This window comes from Propithecus coquereli, unplaced genomic scaffold, assembly GCF_000956105.1.
Source record: "Propithecus coquereli isolate 6110/MARCELLA unplaced genomic scaffold, Pcoq_1.0 Scaffold5, whole genome shotgun sequence".
Taxonomy (NCBI): Eukaryota; Metazoa; Chordata; class Mammalia; order Primates; family Indriidae; genus Propithecus; species Propithecus coquereli.
The window spans coordinates 10,428,464-10,456,175 of record NW_012150840.1 but is presented as its reverse complement, the minus strand read 5'-3'; the positions used below and the strand labels follow the sequence as shown (position 1 = coordinate 10,456,175).

Here is a 27,712-nt window from a genome sequence, read left to right as displayed (position 1 = left end):
ATGTAGCAGACACACTAATCAGCCTCTCCATCTACTGAAGAGAGGGAGAAGGGAAGTGGAGAAGGATGCAGGACCAGGAGAGGAGGCAGGTGAGGGTCAGCCTGCACCCTCCCCACATGGCGTGGCCAGGGTGTGTGGGTTTCCCATGGGTGAATGGACACCGCAGAAGGGAGCCAGCCATAGCCACATTATAGGTGCAGGACCAAAGGCAGGGGACTTAGAACACAGTGGAAAGGGGTCTATTGGTATATACTGGCATGGGCAGCGTGGAGGAGGTCAAACCAGGGCTGCACTGCCCACATCAAGGCCCTGGGACCGGACATGTGCCCCATATGAGGGCCAGCACTTGGGCACCTACCGCATAGTGGGAAGGCCAGTGTTAATCTGAGAAGCTGCCACAATGAGCACACAGGGCTACAGCTGTTGTCTGTTTAGAGACCCTCATCGTTTTCCTCTCCCTTCTCTTTATCACCTCAGAATTGCTGGGTCAGGAGGAAGTGGAGGAGGAATGTCTCAGAGCCCAACCATGGCCCCACTGTTCCCCTCCTCGCAGTCAGGGGACCAGCAGAAGAGTGTGCCAGGGCAGGGAGGGAGAAAAGGATTTAAACTAAACTAGAGATCGAAGTTCTGTAATTGGACAGAACTGAGCTTGTAAGTAACTGAAGTGGCCGGCAAGCTATGAGAACTGCCTGCATTGTCATTAAAGGATCCACTACACAGTGGGGGTGGGGGAGGGGGAGGGTGACGCAGCAAAAGACAGCTGAGAGTGACAACTCCAGAGGAAACAGAAGTTTCACGTGTATACCTCAGGGCGCTGAGGATCCTCAACCAACCACTTTCCCCAGAGCTACCTGGGCCTCCCCTTCCGTCTCCAAGTCTCCAGCACTGTGGGGACAGCAGAGGTGCTGCAGGGCCTCAGCTACCTAAGGGGTGGCTTCCAAGTGGAGGGAAGGTGTCCATTCCCCTCCACTGGTCATAGTGTGATCGACCTGTCAGAAGTAACGCACATAAAACACACCACGTAAACTGGGAAAAGCAAGTCTCTTTGTCCGTAGACAATGTCAGACTTGCACATTATTAATCAAGATGGAAAAGAAAGCACAAAGATAACCTACGCTGTGACAGTCACCAGAGTTGTTCACCAGTTATTTCTGATTCTATTTCTGGGCACTTGCCAGCAGCCTTTGAGTTAGGTAGGGCCATGTGATTTGCTTTAGTCATTGGAATGTGAGCAAAATGACAAATGTCACTTCCAGATGGAAGCTTTAGGAACCAGGGTGTGATTTATCACGTTCCCTTTGTTCTGCCTCCTCAATCATGGAGGATGGAGCTTCCCTCGGCCAGGGTCCCTGGGGGAGGACAATGTGGAGAAGCGCCCCAGGTGACACACAATGGCTGTGTTGCAGGAGTGAGAAAAAACCTTTATGTTCTAAGCTGCTGAGGTTGGGAGGGGTGTATGTCACCGCAACTTTCCTGAACCTTATGAGTAGCTTAGCAGTGTGTCTGTCCATCAGCTTATGGAGAGACCACGTCTGAGACGTGGTGCATGTGACCGTCAAGCGTGTGAATAATCAAGGTTGCCCTGGACTTGCAGACAGGCCTAGTCTGGGGTGCTACGACACGGTCATCTATCATTAGCAAGAGTCAATGCTTTGATGAGGAGGATACAGGGAAAAGAGCTTTTGTAGAGTGCCCCCCGTGAAAGGGAAAAGGGGTGGGGCGGGGTGGGAGAGGCTGCAGGGATGAGGTGTTGGTTGGGGTGGCACAGGAGAGTAGAAGGAATCGGCCAGAGTGCCCCACCCAGATTTGACAAGAAACAACAAGAGATACCTATGTCACATACCCAGTGCAGGCATTTGTAGGAGTAGGCAGGCACAGAACCAAGGTGGTGGCCCTATTCCTTGTCACACAAAGCGGAGGAAGGCAGGGTGGGGCTGCAGGCTCACCCAGCAGTCGAGTGTGACTCACTCAGACCTGCTCTTTCCCACACCAGCCGGGTCTCTCTGCTGGAGGCCACATCAACCCCAAATCTCCCAGTGAGGTCCTGCAGGGGCAAATGCCTTCCTTATTTCTCTCCCCCAAATCCCTGAAGCCTGTGACAGGCCTCGGCGAAGTAGTGGCTTTTAAGAAAACCCTTAACTGCTCTAAGAAAAAAATACACTCACAGCTCAATGCAAACCCCCGAGCTGGACAGGAGAGAGAAGGCTGCTGTTCTAGCCCCTCAAGGAAGGCAGCTGGGAGTGGGCAGAGCTGTGGGTGACTCCTGCTCTGCCCTTCCCAGCTGGGTGCCCCCCCCACTCAGCAAGTCACTGAACTCTTGGGTCTGAGTCCACACTTGGGAAGTGGGGAAAAAGATGCTTGTGTCACTGGGTCGCGATGAGTATTGCACACGCCAGGGCCTGTAGAGGCATCAAGCACAGTGTCTGGCACTTGGTAAGCGTGCCATGAACGGGCTGTCCTTTCTTCTGAAGCTGTGAGAAAGGGGCCCGTGTAACCACATTCAAGGGCTTAGACCTTTTCCCAGGAAAGCTTAGCTAAAGAAAAGCTTGGAAAAGAGTTTTGGCAAGGGGAATTATCTTCTGTTCACCTGCAAAGGACAAGGGGACAGAGTGTGGCAAAAACAATCTGGACATTCTCAAATGGGTGATCGAGGCAGTCATTTCCAGGAACAGCTGTGTGCAGAGAGTGGGCAAAGGGAAAGAGGACAGTCACACTGGAGCAAATCTAGAGCCCCCACCCCTAATGCCAATCCCTGTCCTGAAGTCCTCCAGCTCTGCAAACCAGACCAGCAGCCTCATGGCCAGCCAAAATATGTACCAAACAAAACCAGGGCACAGACTGCATGAAGCCTGCTGGGGGTCTGCTCCCCACCTACAGCTGCATCCTAGCCTGGGGTCTTGTGATCTCGATTAGGGCCAACGCACCCACTCCCACCAGCCTACAGCCATGGAATGAGCTTCCCCCAGCCCTGCCCCCAAAGCTCTGCCAGCAACATTCCCTGCATTCCAGGGACAGTTTGAGAGGGAGGGGGTGGGGGAGGGGCACTCCATGGGGCAGGTGTGTGGGTGGAGGTAGGAGAAAGAATCACAGAGAGTGTGCACCTTGCACGCACAGGGTCCTCACACAAAGTGAGTACACCTGCTGGCCACTGCTGGGTGCCCTGCCAGCTACATCATTAACTGCACAGGGAAAAGGACTAAACCTTCTAGGAAATGAAGACTTCATCAGAGTAAGCCACCCAAAGAAAGAGGCAACAACTGCCAAAGTTTACCCATTTTTATTTTTTATAAAACAAGCTACAAATAGTTTCCCTCCCTCCCTCACAAAGGAAAACCACACAACACAGCCCACACTCATGTGCGAGAGACAAGATGCCTACAGAAGATTCTGGACTTCTACAAGCAGGCGCCTTCTCCATGCATACATGCCTCCTCCAGGCCAGAATGGGGCTGGGATCTCCTGCAAGGTCCATCCATGCTGCGTTTGCTGGTCGGGGGTAACGGGAGACGGCTTCCTTTCCACCTTACCGTGAGGGATGGAGCCGCCAGTCATCTCTGAGACAACCTCTAGGACTTTCTCCTGGCCCAAGACCCCATCAGATCATGTCCTGCAGGGCCGTGTTCTTCCTATGGTCAGTGCTTGCACTGCCAGTGCCTTCCAGCCCCAGAATGGGACACACAGCCTGCCAAGGTGGATGCACTTGTGGGGATACTGGGATAGAATACGAGATGAGGCCAGGTTTCCAAGAGCAATCAGATGAGGGCACTGGTGCAGGGCTACCTGACCTCCCTCGCTGCCACCACGGCTGCTCATGGCAAGAGGCGCTAAGGGTCACTGCCGCTCTGTCTGAAGGCCACCTGAGTGGACACATCACCTGGGCAGAGGAAACTGTGCATCTGACCCAAAGGCTGGGCAGCAAAACGCTGATGGAAAGCTGGGCCAGGGTGTCCCCGTAGCTGGCGTAGTACTCCTGCCCTTCTAGGGGAGGCAGCAGTAGGAGACCCAAGATCAGTTTTACTTCTAGAGTTGGCCCAAAGGCTGGAAGTCCAAAAGAAAATTTAAGGGAACAGAAAAAACCTCAGCATTGGATAAGAATAAAAAGAACAAACTATAGAGTTACCAACAAGGTGACCGACCCATCCCACCCTCAGGCCCATCATGCCCACTGAGGACAACGGTGAGCCATGCAGGAGAGGTGAGGTCAAACTGTCTGCCCGGCGCTGACACAGGTACGTCTCTGGGAGCCTCCAAGCTGTCCTGTTGGCACTGCACTCCCCAGTGCAGGCTGTCTGTCCTCTTCCCTCTACTGCTTAGATACTAAACATCTACTTAACAACAACAACAACAACAAAAGCCCTGCTGTGTGTCTTTTTCTTCTTTGCCTCCCCCCCCATGCTTTATACAGCGTAGATGCTAAACATGGATGGAAATGTTTAAACTGACCTAAACAGAACCTTTGTGGATAATCTGCCCAGGAGGACACTAAGATACTGGTGCACCCAGAGGCCCAGGGCCCCCGGGGGTCAGGACAGCAGGAACACTCTGGCCAGGCCAGGCCGGTGCCTGCGCTGCTACTCACAGATCTGGACTCCTCGCCTCTCCCAACCCAGTCTCCCCGGGGCAAGGCCAAGTGACTTGTCAACTTTGACAACAAATGGCATGAGGTGGCACACTCCTCCCACCAGAAAAGAACTGAGGGAGTCTGCAATAGGATCGCAGGGCTCCCCTCTATATACACACGGGTGTCAGTCTCCAAACAGAATCCAGGTAGGCTGGGGATAGAGCCTGGGTTCTAGAAAGCTGGACCCTGTGTCCAGAGTGCCCACAGCCCACAGCAGGGAGAGAGGAGGAATAAACAGACAGCAGTACCAATGCCTGTACAAAAGATCTATACAATTTACAAATATATTTATATACAGTATATAAATCTCTTTCTTCTCAGCCCCAACGACACCCTCCCTCCCCCCAAAAAAACCTAAACGTTGTCAGTAGCAGATCAAAAACTTACAATAAGAGAAAGAATAACCAGTCTTTCTTCCCTTTCCTTTTCCCACTGTGGTATTAGATACTGGTGTTTAAAAATGAAACCAAAAACGAAACACGCAAGTAAGAGTCATTAAAAGTGCAAACATGGTGGGCACCACTTGTTACACGGGACGTGGCTGAGCCGTGGGCGACGCTGAGGGTTAGGTGTCTGACGGTCCGTCCTGTTTCCCTGGACTCTCCACCTGCCCTTGGACTTTCTGCTCCTTAGATGAGGCGCCCTATCAAGAACAGGGAGGAGAGTGCAAGAGCAAGAAGTTAGAGTTGGGTCCATGAGAAACCCACCTATATATGTCGATCTCCCCACAAGAGCAGCCTTTTCCACCTGCTGTCAGCTGTGGGACACAGGTGGCCTAGACTTGCAGATAAACGCACTTTACCAGCCCGTCCTTTGCCGCCATGAGGCACCACAACAGCAAGTGAAATAAGCGTGGCATCCCAGAGGACTAGCTTCGCTAGTAAGCACAGGTCAGGGGTGTGCGCCCTGCACAAATCGCACTACTCTCAAGACGCCAGCCCTTTAACCTGGGGCTGGGGCAGAGACAGAAGACATTTGTTTACTGCTGGGTACAGCAGAATCTTCTTAGCACTAACCCAATGTTGCTCTTGTATCCTCATCGAAAATCTTAAAAATGGGAGCTGAAGTCACCCGGCCAATCCCTTCACTCCTGCTATACTACAGAGCTTCACCGGGGGGCCATGGAGGAAACAGGGGAGCTGAGAAACAAGGCAACATACTGAGTGGGTTTGTGCCTACTCGATTTCCCTGGGGGAAGCTGCCAAGGCTACTAACTGCAACAGGAACATGTGATGCTCAGGTTGCCTTGACCCAGAGAATTGGCAGAGCTTCTCCTATACCTGGCTTCCTGTCCCCTCTGACCCCCAGAATGAAGAGTGGCCTTGGGAAAGAGCCAGAAGTTGTGTGGCCATGCTTCCTGTTCTGTGGGTGTCTGTGGCTGTGTTCTGCCCAGGTGAGCCCTTTAGTGGCCAACACCTTTAAACAGAGTCTCTTTCTCATAAGGTCAAGCTCCTGCTGGGTGCCTCTTAGAAGTCCCCTTAGCTATTTGCTAAGAAGGCCTTTCGTGCTGATGGACACCTGCAGGACCTCCTTGGGTCTTGGTTTCCCAAGTTACAGGATGTCAGAGGTGGAAGGAATCTTAGCCACCACTGAGTCCAGCACCTTCACTTGGGAGCAGAGACTCGAGGCAGATGAATGACTTACACAAGGTCCACTCCTGCCCACAGGCTGCTGAGCAGTTCTGAGACTGCCGTGCCTGCTCCTGCAGGGCCCAGCTCTCCTGAGGGAGGAGCAGGGAGCTGGGAGGCAAGCGCAAGAGCTGGGACCCTTAGGGCCACGTGACAGCACACACAGCTGAAAGCTCTGGGTCGGTCTGTAGGCTGGGTGTTGGGACCACAGCCGTGCTGCTTCCGCTCTGCCTCCTTCGCAGAATTGCCTGTGGACCCACTGCCTTCCTGGAGGAGCAGAAGGCCTTTGCAGAGCGTACAGTGCTGCGGAAGCCAAGCCCACCCGTTGGTCACATGACCCACAGCTCAGTGTCATTCCCCCTCCCCCCTGGTTATGCTAACACTCCTTAAGACCTGAGAAGGACACAAAGTCAGAGAGTGACAGGCCCAAGGCAGGCAGGTGCGGAGTAGCAGAGCCAGGCTACCGGCTCCAAATCCCACCTTTCCTCTGCTCCCTCCGGCAGCTGCTTCTCTCCGTGCTGAACAGAAGGATCTAGAGAGAGACCCACAGCAGTCCTGCCACCAAGCTGAGACAGGAGCGACACGTACAACCAGCAGCAACCAGCTCTCTTTTCTAGAGGCTTCCTGTACCAGTCCTTTACCTAAGTCCTGTCACTTAATCCTCAGAGCAACTTTTTATGATAGTGACAAAATTATCCCCACTTTCTGATGATGAGACTGAGGCTCGGTGATGTCGAATAACCTACCCAGGAAGGCAGAGCTTTTGTGCGGGGAAGCGAATCCAGACCTGGCTCTCTGCCTGCAGGACCACGCTCCAGACCACCAGGGAGCCCAGGGGAGACAAACAGCCTGATCCCGGGGCAGGTGGCATCCCCAGACAATTTAAAGGAAGAGCTGGCATTTCTGAAAACTGGAGGCAGCAGTCCTACCCTGCGTGTCTCAGAGGATGGTGACAATAATCCCGATGAAGGCGCTTTATAAATTGTGAAAGGCCAGTTATAAAAGAGGCCCCAGCTCTCAGAATGTCTGGTCTTTTCATGCTGTACAGAGAATTCAGCTCCCCAGTGAGGAGTCTGGTTGGTAAAAATATCTCTGTTCATGTGACATTTCCAAAAATTCAATCCCTCAGTCCCCAAACTATATTCATCCCAAAGGTCCAAATCCTCCCCTGACCCCGCTTCTGCCCCCACTGAGTGTGCAAGCCCCTCTCAGACCACCAGAGGGCACCGCATGATACCGGATGACCAACGTTGGCGCCGTCCTCTGGGGCAGCTACGCACCATCCACCCAGGCGGTGTTTCTGCCTCCCCCAGAGCAGAGGGACACAGCGGGCTGCCAGTGACATGACGCCTCCAGCCCCGGCTGTGTCCCACCACCGCTACTAATCTCTTTTGTGCCTTCACTACTTACCAGGGACCACGCTAAGTTCTTTACATGTGTTATCTTGTTAAACTCTCACACCGAATCTATGAGGTACACACTATCATCCCCATTTTGCAAATGAGGAAACTGAGGCTGAGAGAGTTTAGGTATTGCCAGAGATGGCTGAGCTGGGACTAAAAGCTGGGGCTGTCTGACGTCAGGGGCTCCAGTCTCACCTCCAGCCGCACCTGCACCTAGATCGTGGTTCCCCTCGCCACTCCTAGGCCTCTCAATGGCGGTCTGTCCTGCTGCAGACACCGCCCACCTGGACACCGTGGGCTTCCCCGCTCAGCATGCTGGTGGCGCCCTGCCCCCCGCTGCCTCTCTCCCTGCTCACGCTGCCCCAGGCTGGGGCTGCTCCGCCACTTCCCTTGGCTTCCTACGCAAGTAAGGTTGGCCTGCTCACACAAGGTGACTCCTTCGAACACTCATGGAGGGACGGCAGTCTGGCCTAGGAAACTCGAGGATGAGCCAAGCGCCAGCAATGGTGCTGCCTCACGTGTAACCTTGAGCAAACTCTGCTCCTCTTCAGGCCAGTCTAGACTCCTCAACTGCAAAAAGGACTAAGGGCCTAAGGAGCCTTCTGGCTCTAAGGTACACAGATCTGGGGCAGTGCATCCGCGGTGTGCGTGGAGATGGAGAGTGGAGAGAGAATGATCCTGCTCCATTTCCCCGCAGGCCTTAAGTCTACATAGATTCCCTCACCCTACCCTGTCGGTCAATACTACGTGCCCTCTTCCTTTCTCCACACTTGACTCTTCTCTCTCCATCACACACACACATACACACGCGCACAGACACATGCACACATAGGTGCAAACGTGCACATGTACACGTGGGCATGCTTAAAGACATGGACAGACATGCACACGTGCATATGCACAGACCATGCATGCACACACACAAACATGCACACAGGTGCACGCTCAGGCATGCTGAGACATGTACAGATGTGCATATACAGAGATGCACAGATATGTACACAGACATAGGCACAATGCATGCACACATATGTACAGATATGCACATGTGCACACTCAGGCATGCTTACAGAGACACATACAGATGTGCATATACAGACACATGCAGAGACATGCCACAGACACCCAGACAGACACATGCACAGACACAGCACTCCTGCCAGACTTCCAGCCAGGCAGGTGTTCGGGAGTCAAGAGCAGTCCCAGAGCTCTCTGGTCTCCCTAGTCCCACCTTTGGGGTGGGAAGGTCGGGAGGGTGTGTGGAGCCAATAAGCATGACAGTTGCTCTCCAAAGCACTCTAGAGGCTTCTGTGGACAAAGCTGTGAAGATAATTAAGCTAGAACCTGTCCCTCACTGAGCCTGGGGAGGAACATTAGGCTGACCAGTGCTCCCTAATACCCCATTACAATTCAGTTTTCTCCGATGCTTCCCTCAGGTCCTGTGCATCGGCCGGGATTGGCAGACACCTGGTGTCTGGAAAGGCTTTAGAGAAGGCTAGGAGAGCTCCCTGGGCTCTGTGGGCAGGAGGTCACCACACTCAGTCTTCCCCCGGATTCTGTGTAGTGTGCAGACCAGAACTACCAGCACGGGAAGGGGACCGAGGGCAGGGTCAGTACAGACCAACCCCACTCAGCCTGGGAGGGCTCCTGGCAGTGCTCCTGGCAGGCCTGGGGTCTCACACTAACACTGCATGGTCTCTTTCCATCTGCCCACACTCTGCCAAATGAGCACAGATTCCAAGTGTGTCGGACCATGATGGTGCCACAAAGGGCACCTCCTCATCCACTCACTCCTTCACTCGTTCGTTCATTCGACAAGGACTTGAGGAACTGCTACCATGTACTGTGCTAGAGGTTGGGAATTGAGAAGACAGCGTCCATGGCTTCAAGGGGGAATCAGAAAAGTAAACTGCAATACAGTGCAATAAGTGCTATTGAGAGAAGCAAGAATCTTATGAAGAAAAACAGCAATACTAAACCTCCACTGAGTTTTCTCAATGTCTTAGGCACTATGATAAATGCTTTCACTCACTGTCCCACCTAATCAGCACAGTAGCCCTGTGAGTAGACGCTATCATTATTCCTACTTTACGGATGAAGAAACTGAAACAGAATGCTTGAGTAACCTGTACAGGTTGACCATCCCAAATCTTAAAATCTGAAATCTGAAATGCTCCAAAATCCAAAACTTATTGAGTGATGCTAAAAAGTCAGCATCACCCAAATCTGCATCTTCAGCCCAGACCCTTCACCTGCTCTACAGACCCACTCATCCTTCGGTGCATCCACTTGACGTGTCCAAACCGTACTTGTCTTCCCCATTCCCCTACACCCAACCCTCTCTTCCCTCCAGCTGCGCAGACCAACCTGCCCCTAAACCCACTCAACCACCAGCCCACCCATTTCTCTTCATCCTCCCACCCGCTATGCTTTTCATCACTCACCCTCCACCACCTCCTGCTTGGACAATGCCAGGCCTCCTAGTGGGTGACTCTGCTCTGCTCATCTCCAATCCATTTCCCACCCTGCAGCCAGAATAACTCTTCAAGCAAAACTCATCTCATCATTTGTCTGACTGAGCCCCATCAATAGCTTTCAGCTGTCGTTATAAAGTCTAAACTCTTTCACCGGGACTAAAAATCTCTCCAGCCTCACCTTGCTTCTTGTCACGTGCCAACTTCACACCACTTTAAAATATGCATTCATCATTCAACAGACATCCTTCCGTTCCTTGAAAACTCTGTTTGCACCACCAGAGCTTCACTCATCTTAAAACACTCTCCCCTCCCCTGGCCTCTCTACTTGGCTATCTCCTACTCACGCCTCAGGTGTTGGCATAGAACATGGGTTGGCAAATGTATCTGTAAAAGACTAGATAGGAAATATTTTAAGCTTTTGGGGCCATGTACAGTCCCTGTCGTATATTCTTCTTTAAAAAAAAATTACAGCCCTTTAAAAATGTAAAAACCATGATTAGCTCACAGGTCATGCAAACATGGGCCACAGACTAGATTGGGCACGCAGGCCACAGTTTGCTGAGCCCTGGTTGAGGCCTCACTCCCCACACACAGGTTTCCAAGGCTGTCTGCCCCTTAGTGTCTTAGGTACCCCTACATATGTTCCTACATACTCTGCGCTTGTCCTACTGTGACAGAGATTATTAAGTGTTCCCCAGAAGCCATGCTCCCCTCACTTCCTGTGTTCCCAGCCTCCCTGCTGCTGGGTGTGGTCAAGTGACTGAGCCCCAGCCAGTGAAATATGAGAAGGGATGTGTGTCATTTCCAGGACTGGCCCATAAAACTCGCTCACTGCACTGCTTCATGTGTGCTCCATCTGGTTGACTGGCAATGGAGATGACCCCCAGGTTAACCCCAGAAGCCACATGATGAAGATGGCAGAGTCACTCAGCCTGGATCCCAGAGCGACTGCATAGATCAACCCTCACTCCTACTCTTCCCCCTACACACACATACACATACACATATACACACACACACAGACACACACATACTCTCTCTCTCTCACAACCTGGAACCATGTTGCACTCTTGCATAGGTAAGACAAAAAATGTCTACTGTACTGAGCCATGTCATATGGGTCCACTTGTTACTGTAGCCTGGCCTACCCTAACCAACACTCACAGCACTTATCACAGTGTATGTGAATGCTTATTTACTATCTGTCTCCTGTGCAAGGACAGGGACCTTACCAGTCAATGCCACCACTGTGTCAGGCATCCAGCATGAAGCCCAGAACACTCTAGTAAATAGTAGTTGAATAAATGAGCACCTGGGATCTCGTTTATCAGGAGAGCCCTTGGCCCCTGTGCCTGGGTGGGGCAAGTAATGAAAGGCCTGGAGTAGAGGGGACGGCACTCACCTTCTTTGCTAACACCCAGGCAGCCCTTCAGCTCGGGCAGTGAAATGACCTTGTCCTTGTTCAGGTCACAGTAGTCGGTGAAACGCCGGGCGCATTTCTTGGGCTTGGCTTTCTTCTTCACGTAGCGCTTGAAGGGCTTCATCTCCCGCTTGTTAATGTCATTGCTGCTGTTGCTGTCCAGCTGGCTGAAGTACCAGTGCACCACTCGCTCCTCCAGGGTGTGGCTGGGGTCTGGCTCTGAGAACCTGGGCCACGGACGGACACCCACACCCCACACGACACTGCTCAGGATCTTGCAGGAACCATCAGCCCATAAAACTCCCTCAGGTGCTCTGCTCGAGATCCCGCCCCACCGCCAATCTCCCCAGGTGGTCCGATGCCAGGGCACTCATGCTGGGCTGCCGGCAGCAGGTAGGAACAGCTCCCCCAAGCCAAAGTCCACCCAGGGAGGTCAGCCTGCGGCAGCATCGTGCCATCCTCTCCAACTTGGATCTCAAGATCGGACAATCCTTTTCTCAGGGCTCCCCAAGTGGGTGATCTTATTACATGAGCATGTCTCACCCTCTACCACAGCCAGAAATGTTCTTGCACAGGATGGGTGCTTGAGACAAACTGGCTCGATCTAATTCACCCGAGTAAACCACACCTGGAATCCAAACTGTCCTTCCCCTGGCCTTCTGCTCACTGTGCACGAGCTGCTCTTCACAGACTCACGTGCACCCTCGGGTGGACATGGCCATGGGAAGGGGTGCCCTGGGAGGGGTGCCCCGAGCTGCACACCGCCTCTGTGAGACAGAGCCTCAACTGCGAGGGCAGGCAGTTTGTGAAGTGCGAAGTTCCCACACTCCCTCGCTGCCGGGCGCCAAGTGCAGTAGGAGTTGAGAGAAGAAGGCGTCTGGGACAGACGCAGACAGAAGTTCCAGACCTGGCAAATCCCAGACCTGCTAGGCGTGAGTCTTTCCAGCCCGAGGTTTTCAATCAGAAGGTCTGGGGTGGGCCCAGAAAACACCACACGTGAACCAACACCCCCAGGTGGTTCTGCTGAGAAACACCGGACTAGAGTAATCAAGAACACTTCCTGGTGTCCAGACGTGCAGCCACGACCGCGTCTAACAGCCCACACACTGTGGTGACCATGAAGTTACCAGACCGACATCTACATGTGTAACTGTATGCAATGTCCTGCCTATTTATTTTATTTACTTATTTGTGGCCTATCTTTTCCCAAAAAGGAATCACAGTGATAACTAATATTTACAATTCTTAAAGCCAATGATGGGTCTATTCCAGAGGGACTGAATGGGGTCTCTGACCAGAAGAACAGAGCCCCAGGGGTTTCCAGGGCTTGGCACAGAGTGAATGTGGTCTAGGCCCTTGTGTTCAAATTCCTGGGCAACTTCCCCTTAGGAAGGAGAATAAGGTTGAGGTTAGGAGTCCCACGCATTCAAATCCCAGGGTTCCAGGGCCTTCCAGCATATTCTGAAGCTATACGTGGTAAGAAAACATTCAAGGCACTCGCCAATGCCACCCTGTCTTCTCTGGGGCTTGTCAAGTTTTCCAGAAGGAGGGGACCATCTCTGACCTCTCCACTGTGTACAAGCCAGCAAACTCTCTCCCCTTCCCACTCCCCAAGTGACCTCAAAGTTCAGGGAAAAAGAAGTTTCCTTACCAAAAAAAAAGCCAGTCATCCCTGTAATATGCCCACTCCTAATTAGGTGGATTTCTGTCTGGGGCAGTTCCCCTGCGCATCCTGAACTGACTCCAGGAGGGCGCAATTAGCGGATGTGCCAGTGGGGCCTCACCCCGACAGGTCTGACTCAGGCAGTACCTGGCCGAAGGTGTGAGGGAGCCGTGCAGACCTGCCAACGGCCTCTGATTCTTTGGAAATCTGCTTAGTCTGTCATGGAAACCAAGCTCAGGAGGTCTTTGAAGGTATGAAGGCATGAAGGTATTCACTGCGGAGCTCAGATTTTGCCGTTGCCAGCGTACACGGTGCTTTGGTGGTTTCAATCGCCCTCTATGTACCAGCAACACTCACTCGCAAGGCTCTCCAGACCAACCCTGCGGCGCAGACCGAGTGGGCAAGCAGAAAATTCTCCTCGCGATGCTCAGGGTGCAGGACGGGGAGCGCCCTGCCTGCCCCTGCCTTTTCCTAAACACCAGGGAGGACACAGAGACGGGGGAATCTGAAGAAGGCACTTCGCTCTCTCACCAGGGGCTCTGACCCAGGCTTGGGGGAGGCCGACAGGGACCTTCCCTCTCAGCCCCTCCAGCCAGGGAGCCATGGCAGCCCCAAGGCTCTCCAGCTCTTCCTCTAACCTTTAGGCTCCGCATAGCGTAATGTCTGCCTAGAGGCTGGAATAATAAAGCCTCAGTCGCAGAGACGGGAAGGGATGAGGTCATCGCACCCAGAGGCGCTGCCAGGGGAGGCTCGCTCCCTCCAACATGTGTTCCTGGGGCTCCCGCCTGTCCAGCTTTCAGCAACTCCATTGATAGAGCTCCCCCCACCTTCCTTTGGGCTATTTTGCAGCAAGAAGCAGTTCTTCTTCCCGACTTTACAACCTCTGAGTTTCCTTCCATGCCAGAGAGTGATCATCATCTGGCTCCGTCCCTGTCCCTCCCTCTATGCTGACTCTCCCGTCCTGCTGTCTCCACGTCAGAAGAACCATGTTCCTGCTCTCCTCACCCTCATGAGGAACTCACAGTGCAGAGCACCCATGATTGCCAACCACTGGGCTCCCCTCTCCACTCCAGCCCCCCACCCCTGTGCCCAACTCCCACGTGAGCTCCGGGCTGAGATGTGCAGCACTCGCTTCCTTGGGAGGAGTCCTCCGAGCCCCTCCACGCAGTGCCTCTGGGCTCCCTGTAACACCGCCACAACCCACAGCTTGCTCTGTGGGCTGGAGGGTCCTGCCCCCATTCTCTCTCCTTCCCAGCTAGCTGGAGACTCTGCTTTTCAACTCCTTTGACCTCCAGAATATGCCCCCACACACACAAGTAACACAGCCCAGCTCTACCTGCGAAGCTGGGGAGCACTGTGGTCACACTTTGGAACTCAACACCTTGGCCAGGCCAAACTCCAAGTGCATTTATAGCAAGAACTTCTTAGCTTTGTACAAGACAGGTGCTGAAGACAAATTGGCTGGACCTAATTCACCTGAGTAAGCCATAGGTGATCCACACATTCTCCCCTGCAGACCCGCCTGAGAACCTAAACAAAGCGACAGGCCCTCTCTATAAAAAATGCTCATACACACAGAAGGCTGCAGATTTTAGGGGACTAATGGACTTCCTAAAGCCCATTCAAAGTCCAGGGACTCAGGTAAAGAACCGTTGTTCTAGAAGACTCTAGCCACAGCCCCAGAAGAATATTTAAGCATGATGCTTCTAGATGAAGGAGTGAGACAAAAGTGGATGGGAGGGGTTTGGGGTGGTTTCCATATTTCCAACAAAACAAAATAGAAAAACGAAAACTACTGAAGGCATCGGATTAAAAACTCTATAAATCGAGTTTCTGACTTGGCAATAGGGCACTCACTTCCCATGCTTTGCACCAGCTCTGGTTGAGGCTGAGACCCAGCAGGAGTCCTAGCACAGCCAACCCAGCAGGATGTGTGTGTAGAAGAAGACACCAGAGGCTTCTGCTGACACCTTTCCCAGGGCGGTGCTGAGTGGGCGTGGGGCAGGAAAGCCGCCCCGAGTTTCAGGGACTCTCTCAAGCAGTCTGCTAGATTCCTTTTCATCGTAACTTCTTACCGTTTATACCCTGACCACAAAGCCACACCCACTGGTCCCTCTAGCTCTTGCACCTTCTCCTCCAGCACCCAGTCTGTCCCACACGTGCACATATTTATCCCACGGGAGATGTCAGGACTGCCAGATTCAACGCTGCTCACCAGGCAAGGGCTGGGGACCCTAAACTAGAGGGAGCCAGAGCTCTTCTGCATGGTGGAAGTTCTACTTCTGCTAAAAGGTAGAATATCCAAGTTTCCTTGGACATGGTGTGGAAAGACACACCCAAGTGGTACCAAGTTCCAGGTCTCAGAAGACCGTGGTTCCATACAACACTGGTGTCTGCCCTGCCTCTGGGCTGTCTTAGTGGCTGTCCTATTGCCTCTCGCCTCCAGGGATGAGGAAACCCACTAGAGCCAGGTCCCTCCCTGAACTGGCCCCACTAAGCCTTCTCCCAATTTTAGAGGTGGCACAGGCCACCCTCCTCCTGCAGCACTTTCAGTTTTGCTTCTGCAGCCTCAGCCCTGCCAGGCCTTGGCTGCAACGCACAGCTGGAGAGCCAGCCCCATTTACCACAGGGAAACCTGCTCCGGCCAAGATCTGGGGCCTGGTTCTGCTGTCCTCAGCAGTTTTAGGGAAGGTAAAGTGGGACGGCCTGGAGGCACCAGCCAAGCCAAGCAGACCAACTGAGCCCCATCTGGAGCTGGGTCCAGGCCCCACCAGCTGTGCGGGTGGGGCTGGGAAATACCAACTCAGCCACATTCCAGCCTCTTCCTTGCAAAGCCATCAATGGGCAACCGCACTGGGCAGGAAGGGCGAAGCCACAGCACAGATGGTCTTTCTTTGGGGGACCACGGGAAGGGCCAAGAGGCTCACACAGCCCATCCCACCTCCCCTCAAAGTTGACTTTCCCTAGGGCAGGGTGGAGTCAGGAGAGGATTTCCCTGCTCTGGAAGACTCTGCCAGCTGGGACCTCAGAAATCTTCCTTTGGGAGTGACAAATGCTCATGGATGCCATGGGAAAGCTGATCTAAAAGGGAGCACTGTCCCCTGGAGCCCTGACAGGAGGGACCAAGGGGATAACTCACTCAGACAACAAACGTGCATTAGGAATGGCCACCACCCAATGATACTTGCAGGGTGCCCCCTCCTGTGCATCTGCTAAAGATCTTCCATGGACATCCATTCTACTTTGCCTGTTTTTAGATCTGGACAGCACTGCTTTTCGCCACCAAATCAGGCTAGAAGGCCAAAAAACAGAGTAGATGCCCCCCTCTCTTCTACTCCCTGCAGCTAACAAGTCTTGAAATCCCATTGATTTCATTACAGAAGCTTCAGCAAATCACCCCTTCCCCACAGCCCATGCTCTCATCACCCGTCACACTGACAATTGCTGTAACCTTCCTGCCCCATCTTGCTGCCTCCAATCCCGCTTCCACAGTGCCATCAGGATGATTCTTCAGAGGTGTAGGCCTGGCAGGACTCAGGAGGCCCAGCGCCACCTGGGCTCTGCCCGGCTCTGCAGCCTCATCTCCTGCCTGCCCCCAGCCTGCCTCCCCACCTTAACCCACACTACTTCTTGCAAGTCCCTCCACACACCCTGCCTTGTCCACACCTCACTACCCGTGTGGGCCCCTCTGCTGGATGCGCTTACCCCTGGTCCATCCAGGTTGGGACATTTTCCCATTTGTAGGAGAAGTGTCACCCCCTATGTAAAGCCTGCCCTCACCCACCCTGCCTCCCCTAGTCCCTGCAGCACTTTATCAGCCTCTACTATCACGCTGACTTTGCAGTGTGGTCACGTGGTTCTATATCTCTCCTCCAGGCCAGGGACTGTGCCCTTTTCCTCAGATGTCCCCAGAACCCAGCATGGAGCTTGTACTGGAGGGCAGGGGGTGAGACATGAGGTGCAAACCCAAAATATCCATGCCTGACAGGTGGTAGACTGGGGGAAGAGACACCTTCTTTTCTTCACTGCCCAAACATTTCCCTGTCCCTTTTCCCCACTGTCCCCAAGTGGGACTGTTTCCCACTGGCCTCAGCTGATGTCCAGCTTTAATTGCCAGACCCTGAGAGCATACCGGAGGGATTGGATGTGGCCTCATGCTTGCAACCCCAACTCTGCCTGAATTCCAAAGCCAAGGCCAAAACCCAGGAAGCCTGGATTTCCTAATTCTCTTCATCAGCCCTGTTTCAGACATGCTACCCAATCTCCAGCTGCCCAGTGTCTCTGCTCCTCCCTCATATGAGACGGGTGACTGGCCAGGGTCTGTCCACGCACAGCACCCCAAGTTCCTGGGGGCCCAGCCAGGGTGCCACAGGGCCCTGGTTACAAAGAAGCACCTAAAGTTGGTGGCTGGATCCGCCTGCTACTTAGACTTGTAGCCATGGGTAGAATGAGTAGAGCCTCTGGTGTGTGCCAGAAAGACACCTTATCAAGATATTCCTCTCTGTGTCAGACAGGGATCCACCCATATGTCCATCCAGCCTTCTAGCTGTTTATTCATTTAACACGTTACTGAGCACCTACTATGTGCCAGGCACTATTCTAAGCTCTAGAAATACAGCAGGGAAGAAGACAGAAGTGCTTCTTCTCTCATAGAACTTAAATTCTCATTGGTTGGGGGGAGACAGACAATACACAAACAAGCCAGCAAAATATCAGATAGCGGAGTCCAAAAGGGGTACTGAGGCAGAGGGTGAATGGGCAGCTCCTCTAGATTGGGCGGTGTCTGAGAAGGTGACATTTAAATGAACAAGCAGGGGCGGTCATGGGAAGATAGATGGGGAATCAAACTCTAGACTGAAGGAGCGGCTGGCACGGAGGTCCTGGGACAGGTGAGAGCTTGACCTGTTTGAGGACCTGGAACCCAGGAGGACCAGTGCTTGGGGAATAAGGGTGGGAAGGAAGGAATGAGCGAGCAGGGCGAGGGGCCAGCTCTCGTAAGAGCTGGGGCTTATGCCAATATCATGGGAAGAGCTGGGAGGGCTTTAAACCCAGCAAAACTGGTGCCCCTGGTCAGCTCCCTCCCTGGATAACTGCTTCTCTCTCTCTCCTCTTTCTCCTTCCTCTTTCCCCCCAGCCCCTTCCCTGATTTCTAAACTATTTCTTGGATTGTCTTGTCTGTCTCTTGATTAAAAGTCCAGCCTCGAGGTAATGTAACCACCGAAAGCAGCTCAAACCTTTCATTTCCTTCAAAACCAAGTATGGTCAAACTGATATGAGCTTAAAATGAAAAACGTATTTGAAAAGAATATTTCTTAAAAACTTCTCTCAACTCTAAATTACACCTAAAATAGAAGGTTTAAAAAAAAAAAAAGTCCCTTCCCTGAGGACACACTGGTATTAAAAACGTTATAAATTTCGTAGCTTTTATTGTCTATAAAAATCCCTTCAGCCTGTGATTTGAAGGTAGGGCACCATCCTAACTTCCCCCAACAGTGGGGCCCACCGTGCTCCCGCTGCCTGCAGCCGAGTCCATGTGTGTGTGTGTGTGTGTGTGTGTGTGTGTGTGTGTGTGTGGTGCTCAAGAGCTGCAGCCCCCGTGAAAGCAACCAGGGAGGAGCGTGAAGCCTCCTTAGGACTGAGGCAGGACCTCAGGGGGATGCCTGGGCTGGTGGGCAGAGCCAGTGGTCTTCAGGGCACTGTGGGTGGGAAGCACCCACACCTGGCAATTTTCAGTGTATGGTCCTTCCTTTTTTCTTTTTCCTTCTCTTTTAATAAACATAAATATCTCATGCCTGTTTCTGCATGAAACAGCAGGTATTTTTTCATATTCTAAACACAAATAACCTACAGGCATATAATATCGAATGCACCTTTTCAAAAGTCCCCTCTCCTTGGAGACCCTGATGCAGCCCTCTCTGTCTTAGACACCGAGCCGCCTGCAGCAGCTCCCTCTGTGGCCTTTCAGCCCCTGCCTCCATCGTTCTCAGACTTCGTGCTGGGTCCTGACCCACAGGGAAGCAGAAATGGAGCCACAGCTAGAAACCAGCCTCCGAGCTCACGGGACCATGAGGTGCTAGAGCAAACGCCCTGAGAAGCAGTCTCCAAGAGTGGCAACCACGGCACTCACTTTTTTCTTTGCTTTGCTTTCTTTTTATAAATTTTATTTTATTTTGGTAAGAACACTAAACATGAGCTCTACCCTGTTAACAAATTTTTAGGTGTGTAGTGTAGTACCGTTACCTATAGGTACAAGGTCGCACAGCAGATCCTCTGGCTTGATTAGCAACTCCCCGGTTCCCTCTTCCCGTAGCCCCGGCAACCACCATTCTGCTCTCTGAAGCTGTAAGTCTGACCATTACAGGTACCTCGTGTAAGTGGAATCATGTGGCATTTGTCCTATGACTAGCTTATTTCACTTGGCGTAATGTCCCCTGTGTGACAGGATTCCCTTCTTTTTAAAGTCTGAATATTATTCCACTGTATATATATGCCACATTTTCTTTATCTATTTATCCACTGATGGGCATTTAGGTTGTGTCCACATCTTGGCTATTGTGTGTGCTCACTCTGATATGATATAAAATTGGGTTTTCAAGACAGCTGCCTTTGTCTGCCTCAGGATGCAGAACCATCCACAGCTATGCTTGGAGTCCTGGACCCCCATCCTAAGTACATGCCCTGTGGTCCCACTGATGCCACTGAGGTGGCCTTGCTTGGAGGAAGCTCTGCATCTAGGCAGATGCTGGGACACCAGCTCCCCCTCCTTAGTGAGCCACACTAGCTCAAAGGCAGGCTGCGGTCCCTGCCGAGCACACGAGCACACGGTGCCTCCTCTGTTGCTGTAAGGAGCCTGAATAACCCCCGCCCCCATCTCCCCCAGCCCCTGCGGTGCCTGCCTCCCCCAGCTTCCTAACTGGAAGTCTCACTTAGCCTGTCTCACAGGCTCTTTGGGATCAGTTCCTGCCCATCTCTTCCACCTCATCATTACCACTCTCTCCTCCTCCTCCCCTGTCCACACCAGCCAAACTGAGCTACCGACATGCACTTTCTTGGAGTCACAATATTCTTTCCTTCTCCCTGGAATGGCTTTCTCCCTTCTCTGACTAGTTAAGCCCTACTTCACCCTTCAAAACTCAGCTCAGCTCTCACCTCCTCCAGGAAGCCTCCTCTGATGCCTCCTGATTGAGTTAGACAAGCTGCCTCCTCTGTTCTTCCACCTCTGTCCCGGCATTTACCATAACGTTTGTAAGTATCTGTCTATATGATCTAGTATCACCATGAGGCTGCGTTCTTTGAAGGTGGACCTGCCTCATATCCCCAGATACCTAGTCCTTAGCCCAGTGCTTGGCATGTCTTACAAGCTCCAAAGGGGCTAAGGGGATGGGTGGATACATGCGTGCACGCTCCGGCCAAACAAGTGGGTCCAAACTAGCGAGTACCAGTGATGCTGGTTCCTGGGGAGCCTCATGTCAGGACTGCCTTGGCTACCACATCACCTCCCGAGCCAAGCTGGATTTGGCTACAGGAGTGTCCAATCCCCATGCCCCGAGCTCCTTGGGATTCTTAGGAGAGGAGAAAATCACAACGTGCTCTGTGCTCCCTCCCTGCTCTCCTGTCCTCCCAGTCCCCACACTATGCCCATCACCCTTCCTGCCATTCAGGACTCCCACTTGACCATCCCCTTCCTGGATGAAACAGCTGGAGGTCTCCAGACAGCCCTGGACTTGCTTGTGAACCAGGTAATTAAAAGCTAGAGACAAACAGCTTCTAAAGAATAGAGGGACAGGAAGATTTTCGGCAGAAGGGGGGCCAAAGCCGTGAGTACATGGCTTCAGGAAGAAGACAGCCTTGCAGCCCTTACCCTTCCAGAGCCCACCCCAATTCCCCCAGCGGCCCTCAGCATCTGAAAACAGGGCCCCTTCCCTGCAGGGCCTGCTCACATTCTCACCTCCCACCTCCAGTGGGCGCTGCCGAGTTAATGGCCTGAACCATGTCGGTGGTGAGCGCGTCCAGAAGGCTGGTGATAAATTCCATTTTCTTCCCTTCTGGACAGCCTGAAAGATCAAATGAGATTAGAAGGCAGAGGCCAGGTAAATAATCAAGTAAACAGCTTCCTCAACTACCATCCTCCTTTCCAAACTTCTCAAAGTTCTTATCCAGCCAAATCCACTTTGGGGTTTGTCTACTGCTCAGATGATTCTTATAAACCTCCATCGTTTCCAACACAGGCCCATCAGACCAAATGGATAATAATGCCTTCAGTTTTCTTCCATTCCACAAATGTCTGCTGAGTACCAACGCAGGCTCTACGTTAAATGCCAGGGAGACAACCATGAACAGTACGTAGGGGGTCCTTATCCTTATGAACTTCACCATATACTCAAGCTAATGCCAGGTAGGCATCCTAAAGTGGGAAAATCGCTACTCCAGGGGTAAGAATCAGGTGGTGTGAGAGCACAAGGGAGGGAGAGGACCCCTGACGGCCAAAGTGGACTTCAGTAGACCCACTACTGCATCTACCCAAGAACCTCCTCCTTTTTTCATGTCCCTCCTCAACCAGCTTAGATGATAATTACAGAATCCCTATTGTAAATATTCCTAAGCCCTTTGCTCTTCTTCTCCTCCTTGCAGTATTGCAGCAAATCACAGTGAAACACAGATGAACCTTCTCATAGACATGCCTTTCCACGTCTACACCCACGTAGCTGAGTGTTGCTTGGGAACATACCCCGCACTCAACCGCATAGATGGGTGTCCCTTTAAGTTCATGATCCCCAACACCCAGCGGGCCCTCCACATGACCACAGCCCTCCCTGCAGTAACTGGTTCATTCTCTTCTCTCTCCAAAGCCTCCAGGCCTCAGGGTCAACTCTTCCTTCTCAGAGAAGCTGCAGTATCTAGAGCAGGTTCTCCCTGCCATTCTCGCAGCACCTTGCGCTCCTCCTTCAGAGTACCTGCCGCAATCGTTTATAAAGGTACGTGTTCATTTATTTGTATACAATCTGTCTCCTCCACTCCGTAAGCCTCACGTTAGTTCTGATCACTGGACGGCACATAGTAGAATCTCAATTCACATTTGTGGAGGGGATGGCTAAAAGGCGGCACCCTGATCTCCACAACTGCATTCTTGTGACTGCGATTTCTACCAACCTCATGTGGAAACTCCCTGACTTTCAGGACTCTCTGCTTTCTGTTCTCACTTGGAGTCTCGATGAGCCACGGGAAGGTGGCTGTGGTTCCAGCACTGAGCCAACTTTGCGCTGCGTAAAGACAACAGGATTCCAAGCCACTGATATTTACTAATCTCACTGCCACTCGCAGGCAGAGATCACTCTAAATAAGGGAAACCCAGGTCAGCAGCCATTTCAAGGTCCCAGGGCCCCCGACTGTGTGTCTTGTGTCACACCCATGGTCATCCTGTGTTACTAGGGGTCATCTGTATCTGCAGGGAAAGTGACAGCCGCAGCCCACACCCCTCAGGACAGCCCCTCCCAGTAAGCTATCTTCTCTTCACAGCCCTGGAAAAAATGATTCGCAGTCCTCAAAACGTCCCAGTCGCCCTCAGATGGAGAAAAAATTGTACAATGGCAACAGGATTTTAACCCAAAGACTGCATTTTAAAGACGAAGAGGCAAGCGCAAGGAAGAGAAGCAAGGCACTCAAGGGCACAGGACTAATCAGGGACAGATCCCAGCCTGGGATGCAGGTCCATGGCTCCTGGCTTCGTGCTCCTGTGATGCTCCTGCCCAGCAATCCCTGCTGTCTCTTACAGACTGGGAAACACACTGGAGGAAGGAGCTGCTTCTGCAGGATGAGGGGGTGCAGGAACAGAAGGAGGTGAAGATACCCTCAGGGGCAGCAGCATCTCCCACCTGGTAGCTCCCTGTCCTTGAAGGGGTCATCGGCCTCTGTACTCTTGGCCCTGGCGTCGCTCTCACAGCTGGGCATCACGTAGCTTGGAAGAGAGAGATGCGGGAGGTTGGGAGGGGTTGGCAACTGAGCCTGCCTTGGTCACTACTGCCTAGAAATGATCTGTGTTGTCACTAAGCCTAAAGTGCCCAGGGTTGGCAGCAAAATATTCCCTTCACTGTCCAGCAGCTACAAGGCCATCTTGGCATAAATGGTCCCATTGAGACATGTTCGGACATGTCATTTTAACCAACCAAGCATAATAACGATGTCACTTCACAGCTGCACATAGGATCTTTTTTGCCATAGAACCCAGTGACTCAGGCAAGGCAATAACCTTCTCATCGGGAAACTGAGGTTCAGAGAGGATAAGTACTTTCCCAAGGTCTACAGCTAGAAAGAGACAGATCTGTGACCAGAATCCAGGTCCCAGGGGCTTTCTACAAGAAACTCTTCTGCTCACAAATGGGGAAGTCATGTCCTAGTGACGTGACTCCCACCAAAGCAGGGCAGTAATGCTGGGAGATGCCAGCATAGCAGGAAGCTGGTCCTCTTGTCCCAGGACCCAGCCTGGGGTATAGCGCAGGCTCTGGGTGGGCTTACCGAGTGGAGGTCCCAGGCAGTGGGCGCCCCGTGTCCACCAGCACACACCAGCAGTAGCCGGTGGACTGGTGGCACTGCACTGGCTTATAGAGCCCCCCGGGGGCACACTCAGGGATGACGATGCCCTCACGGGGATTCTGCCGGGCCTCTTCCAGGGCACTCTGTCTCTCCTGGTCACACGAGTGGACTTTCTCTGTAAGAGAAGACATAGCCTTCATGAGTGGTGAATGTCACCCCTGTGACTTATCATTCCTACTGCTGTGCCCAGCACCCAGAGGAAACAGAAAGACCCAGGCCTGGGCCCAGGGAGCTATGGCATGGCTACTGAGTCACCACAGAGAGCCACGTCTCCCGCCAGCCCACGGTGTGGGCACTGGAGGCCCAGAGCCTCCCCATGGCCATCTCCACTGCCAGGGCTCCTCAGCATCCTCACCTGACAGCTTCTACTGGAGCAACAAGCCAGCCGGCCATTCCTGGCTGCCTCTCAGGGCCAATTTGCCCTGGGGTGGAATTTCCTCACTGTTCCAGAGAGGTTCCTGCCAATGCACTGTCTGCTGGCTCCAGGGGAGGTGGGCTCAGAGGCCTGGCTGCCTGGCGAGCAGATACAGGAATGCCTGTGTGTAGGGACACTCCCAAGCCCAGACACTGCAGGACAGAGCCACCGGCTACCAGCCTCACGTGGAGTGATGCTCAGCACCCATGAAGAGCAGAAGGGTTAACTCCAGCTCCTTTCCACCCTCCAACATGGCTGGACAAAGGAGGCTGAATGGACTTGAGCCTATTACACAACGCTGCTCCCATCCAGCAGGAGAGAAAACAGGCTCAGCAGGAAGGTGTCCACGCACAGCAGCCTCAGGAACATGTGAACACGTCTGAACAGCCAAACCCGGCTTCCCTGGAGCCAGGCCCAAGCCGAGACAGTGTGTGCTGCCCCGTGCCAGACACGGCCAGCTCCAGGAAGGTCTCACACCTGCACAGCCCCGTACCGGAAAATCCTACCCTGTCAACCAGTCAAAAGACTTTCCTTTTGGTGTTTTTGTTTTTGTTCTCGTTCTTATTATTAAAAATAAATGGTGTTGGGTTTCTTTTCTTATTATAAAGAAATTTTTTTGAAAATTTTTTCGAAAATCCCTAATTCCACCAAAGTTTAAACACTCGTACCTTCCCTAAATCTTCAGTTACGCACACACATTCATGCAAATATCGATGTAGACATCTACTTATTTTTTTTTTACAAAAAAGGAATCACATCATAAACTTATACTATTCCTTTATTTTTTCATTTATTTGTTTACTTTACTTTTTTTTCATAACATTATTCTACAATTTTCCTCTTAAAGAAGTTGACAGGAATATAGTCTTGGGCATCCCATGAAACTTTTACAGTGTGTTACGAAAATACGATTCTTAGAGGCAGGCAGTTGGTATCTGCAACCTGGAGAACCCTGCTGTTCACAGCACACATGATCAACATCGCAGACATTCAGCTCCACTTTAAAGGAGCCAAACCCCTGAATGGCTCTAATAACAATACACATATATGTAAAGCACATAGGTTTAACCAAACTGTGGGTGTACAGAGACACGAAGTAGCTCAATGCTGTTTTAGAGAGAAGCCAGATGATGATGGGAAAACCATTCTTTGTCTCACTGCTAGGAAAAACAAGAGCCCAGCGATTTCCATTGCAGGATAAGGGGACTATTTCCTTAAGGGCATAAAAATATCTGAGGGCCAGGAGGCAGGTATGTATAGTATATTCATTATTAAAATAAAATTTTGAATGTGGAAAATTTTTAAAAAACTATTGTTTTCATAAGGCAAATGCAGCAAAGCTAAATAGAATCCCCTTGGTTAGAAGGAGAAGAGTTTAAAACAGTTGACATCAGGCTAGGAATTCTGCCTCCAGTAACTACCACCGGAACAGTATCTAGAGGCAGCTTAGGAAAGAGATAGATAAACCAAGTGGGGAGGGCGGCCTTGGGAAATCTGCCTTAAAGATCCAGAATTTTGCCTTCAGCCCCTGGCTGGGAAGGTGCCATGGCAACTTCAGGGGGATTACGCAAGAATTTTTCAATAGCTCCCCCCACTCCAATTTGGTAGCCTTATTTTCCTACCTCGTATTTCATCCATGAAAGAGGCAATAGAGGAGCAAAACCAAAGGAAAACAGCTTTTTACTGGCACCACGTTCATGTAACAACCTCTGACAGAGGCTTTAAATTAAGACTCTGCAGGCCAACCTTCTAAGGCCATAAATCAGACTGAAAGCAGGAGGCAAAGAGAGCAGGAGGAAACGTCCCCAGGGGCAGAGCGAATGATGGACCTGACTTCACACCACTGGGGATCCTGAAACCCACAGAAATGTGGACAGGAGCCATCCAGGCAGAGGTGCGAACCCGTGGTTTGGGGCCCTGTTGACCGATTTCTGGACGTCTTTGAAGGTTGCTCTGAAATGTTTATAGTCAGTGAATGCAAAGTTCTATGGAGAATAACATCATAAAAATGATAAAGCTCAGTAATTTGGAAAAATGGGCAGTAGCATAGAATTAAATAGAAGGCTAAATGCACAGCTTCTTACTTTATTATTTTATTGTTTTTTACTATTTATCTATTTATTACTTTATTACAGTTCTTGCAAATCCAAGTGCCGTCTAAGAAAGAGACGGGAGTAGTTTATCATAGTAGGACCAACCATTTGTGAAGAGTACACAGTTTGTCTTCCAGCAAAGAGAAAATCTTAAAATCATTTTTATAACTAATAACAATAAAAGCAAACATTCATTGAGTAATACGTGTCAGGCGATAGACTAAGGGCTTTACTTGCATAATTCCTTTGCCCATGCAAGGTGAGCACTATTATTATGCCCATTTTGTAGACAAGGAAGCTGAACTCCGGGGAGGTTCGTGGATTTTCCCAAGTTCACTCAGCTGGGAGGGAGGAGGGGAGGGGTGGGAATCCCGAAGGTCAAGCCCAACTTGCTAACCTCTATGCAGTATTGCCTCTAACCATTTGCTCTAGGAGAAAAATGCATTGATTTTCTACACTAAGCCCTTCCAGGTCAGTCTCTGCAGACTGCCCTAAATCTGCTGCATTGAAAACAAAGTGTGTTCAACACAGCACAGCTTCTTCTGAACCAATGGTGTCATCTCAGCTCACGCCCACTACAAATCTTGTACCTGAGTATTTTTCTTTCTTCGCCTCAAAACTGGAAACTTAACACCAAATTTGTAACTCACCCACCATTACGGAACTATAAAATGAATCACAGTAGCTAACATTTGTTTGAGTATTTACCATGTGCCACACTTAGTCCTAGGTGCTTTACCTGTGTTAACTCTCTTCAAACTCATTACAAGCCTCTAAGATAGGTGTTATTATCCTCACCGAGCAGAGGAGGATGCAGAAACACACACTGGCTGCAAAATTTGATCAAGGTCCTAGAACTAGGAAGCGGCAGAGCTGGCATTTCAGCTCTAACTGCGTTCTTCACCTCTGTTCTTCACCTCTCTTCATCTCTCATTGCCACAGGCTAATCTGATTTTTATTCTAACCTATGTTTTTCTTATACTCAGTATGGGAGATTGTTACAAAATGGTCCCCAGTGAATCGCATCTCCCTGTATTCATGCCCTTGTGTGGACCCCTCCACGCAGACTGTGATTTGCTTTGACCAATAGAAGGCAGAGGTGATGCTGTGTGTCAGTCCGAGGCCTCAGGAGGCCTTGCAGCTCCCGCTTTCACTTTTTTGGAAGCCACCCTGAGACCACCGCATAGGGAAGCTGGTCCAGCCCACTGGGGAATGAGAGGCCACGGAGAAAAACGAAAGTGGCTCAACCTACAGCCAGCACCACCTGCACACATGCAAGGGGCGTCATCTTGGACATTCCAGCCCAGCTGATCCTCCACCTGGATGAGTTCAAAAGTGAAGTCAGGTAAAACTAGTTAAAGAACCACCTAGCCAACCCACAGACACATTAAAAAGAATAGAT

General features: G+C 51.6%; 1 protein-coding gene across 3 annotated transcripts in view; it reads right to left on the bottom strand.

The window, feature by feature from the left end:
- SMOC1 (SPARC related modular calcium binding 1) overlaps window positions 1-27,712 on the bottom strand; it is a 149,077-nt gene that overhangs the window by 2,611 nt on the left and 118,754 nt on the right. For 2 of the 3 annotated variants that reach the window (XM_012656227.1, XM_012656228.1), the window contains exons 8-12: window positions 23,725-23,917; window positions 23,085-23,167; window positions 21,161-21,266; window positions 11,532-11,776; window positions 4,875-5,264 (exon numbers count right to left, since the gene is read on the bottom strand). In XM_012656227.1, the coding sequence (XP_012511681.1) occupies window positions 5,251-5,264; window positions 11,532-11,776; window positions 21,161-21,266; window positions 23,085-23,167; window positions 23,725-23,917 (641 nt within the window). In that variant the 3' untranslated portion in view covers window positions 4,875-5,250. Of the gene's footprint in view, window positions 1-4,874; window positions 5,265-11,531; window positions 11,777-21,160; window positions 21,267-23,084; window positions 23,168-23,724; window positions 23,918-27,712 lie in introns of those variants that run through there. The other variant, XM_012656229.1, reaches the window with a different exon arrangement.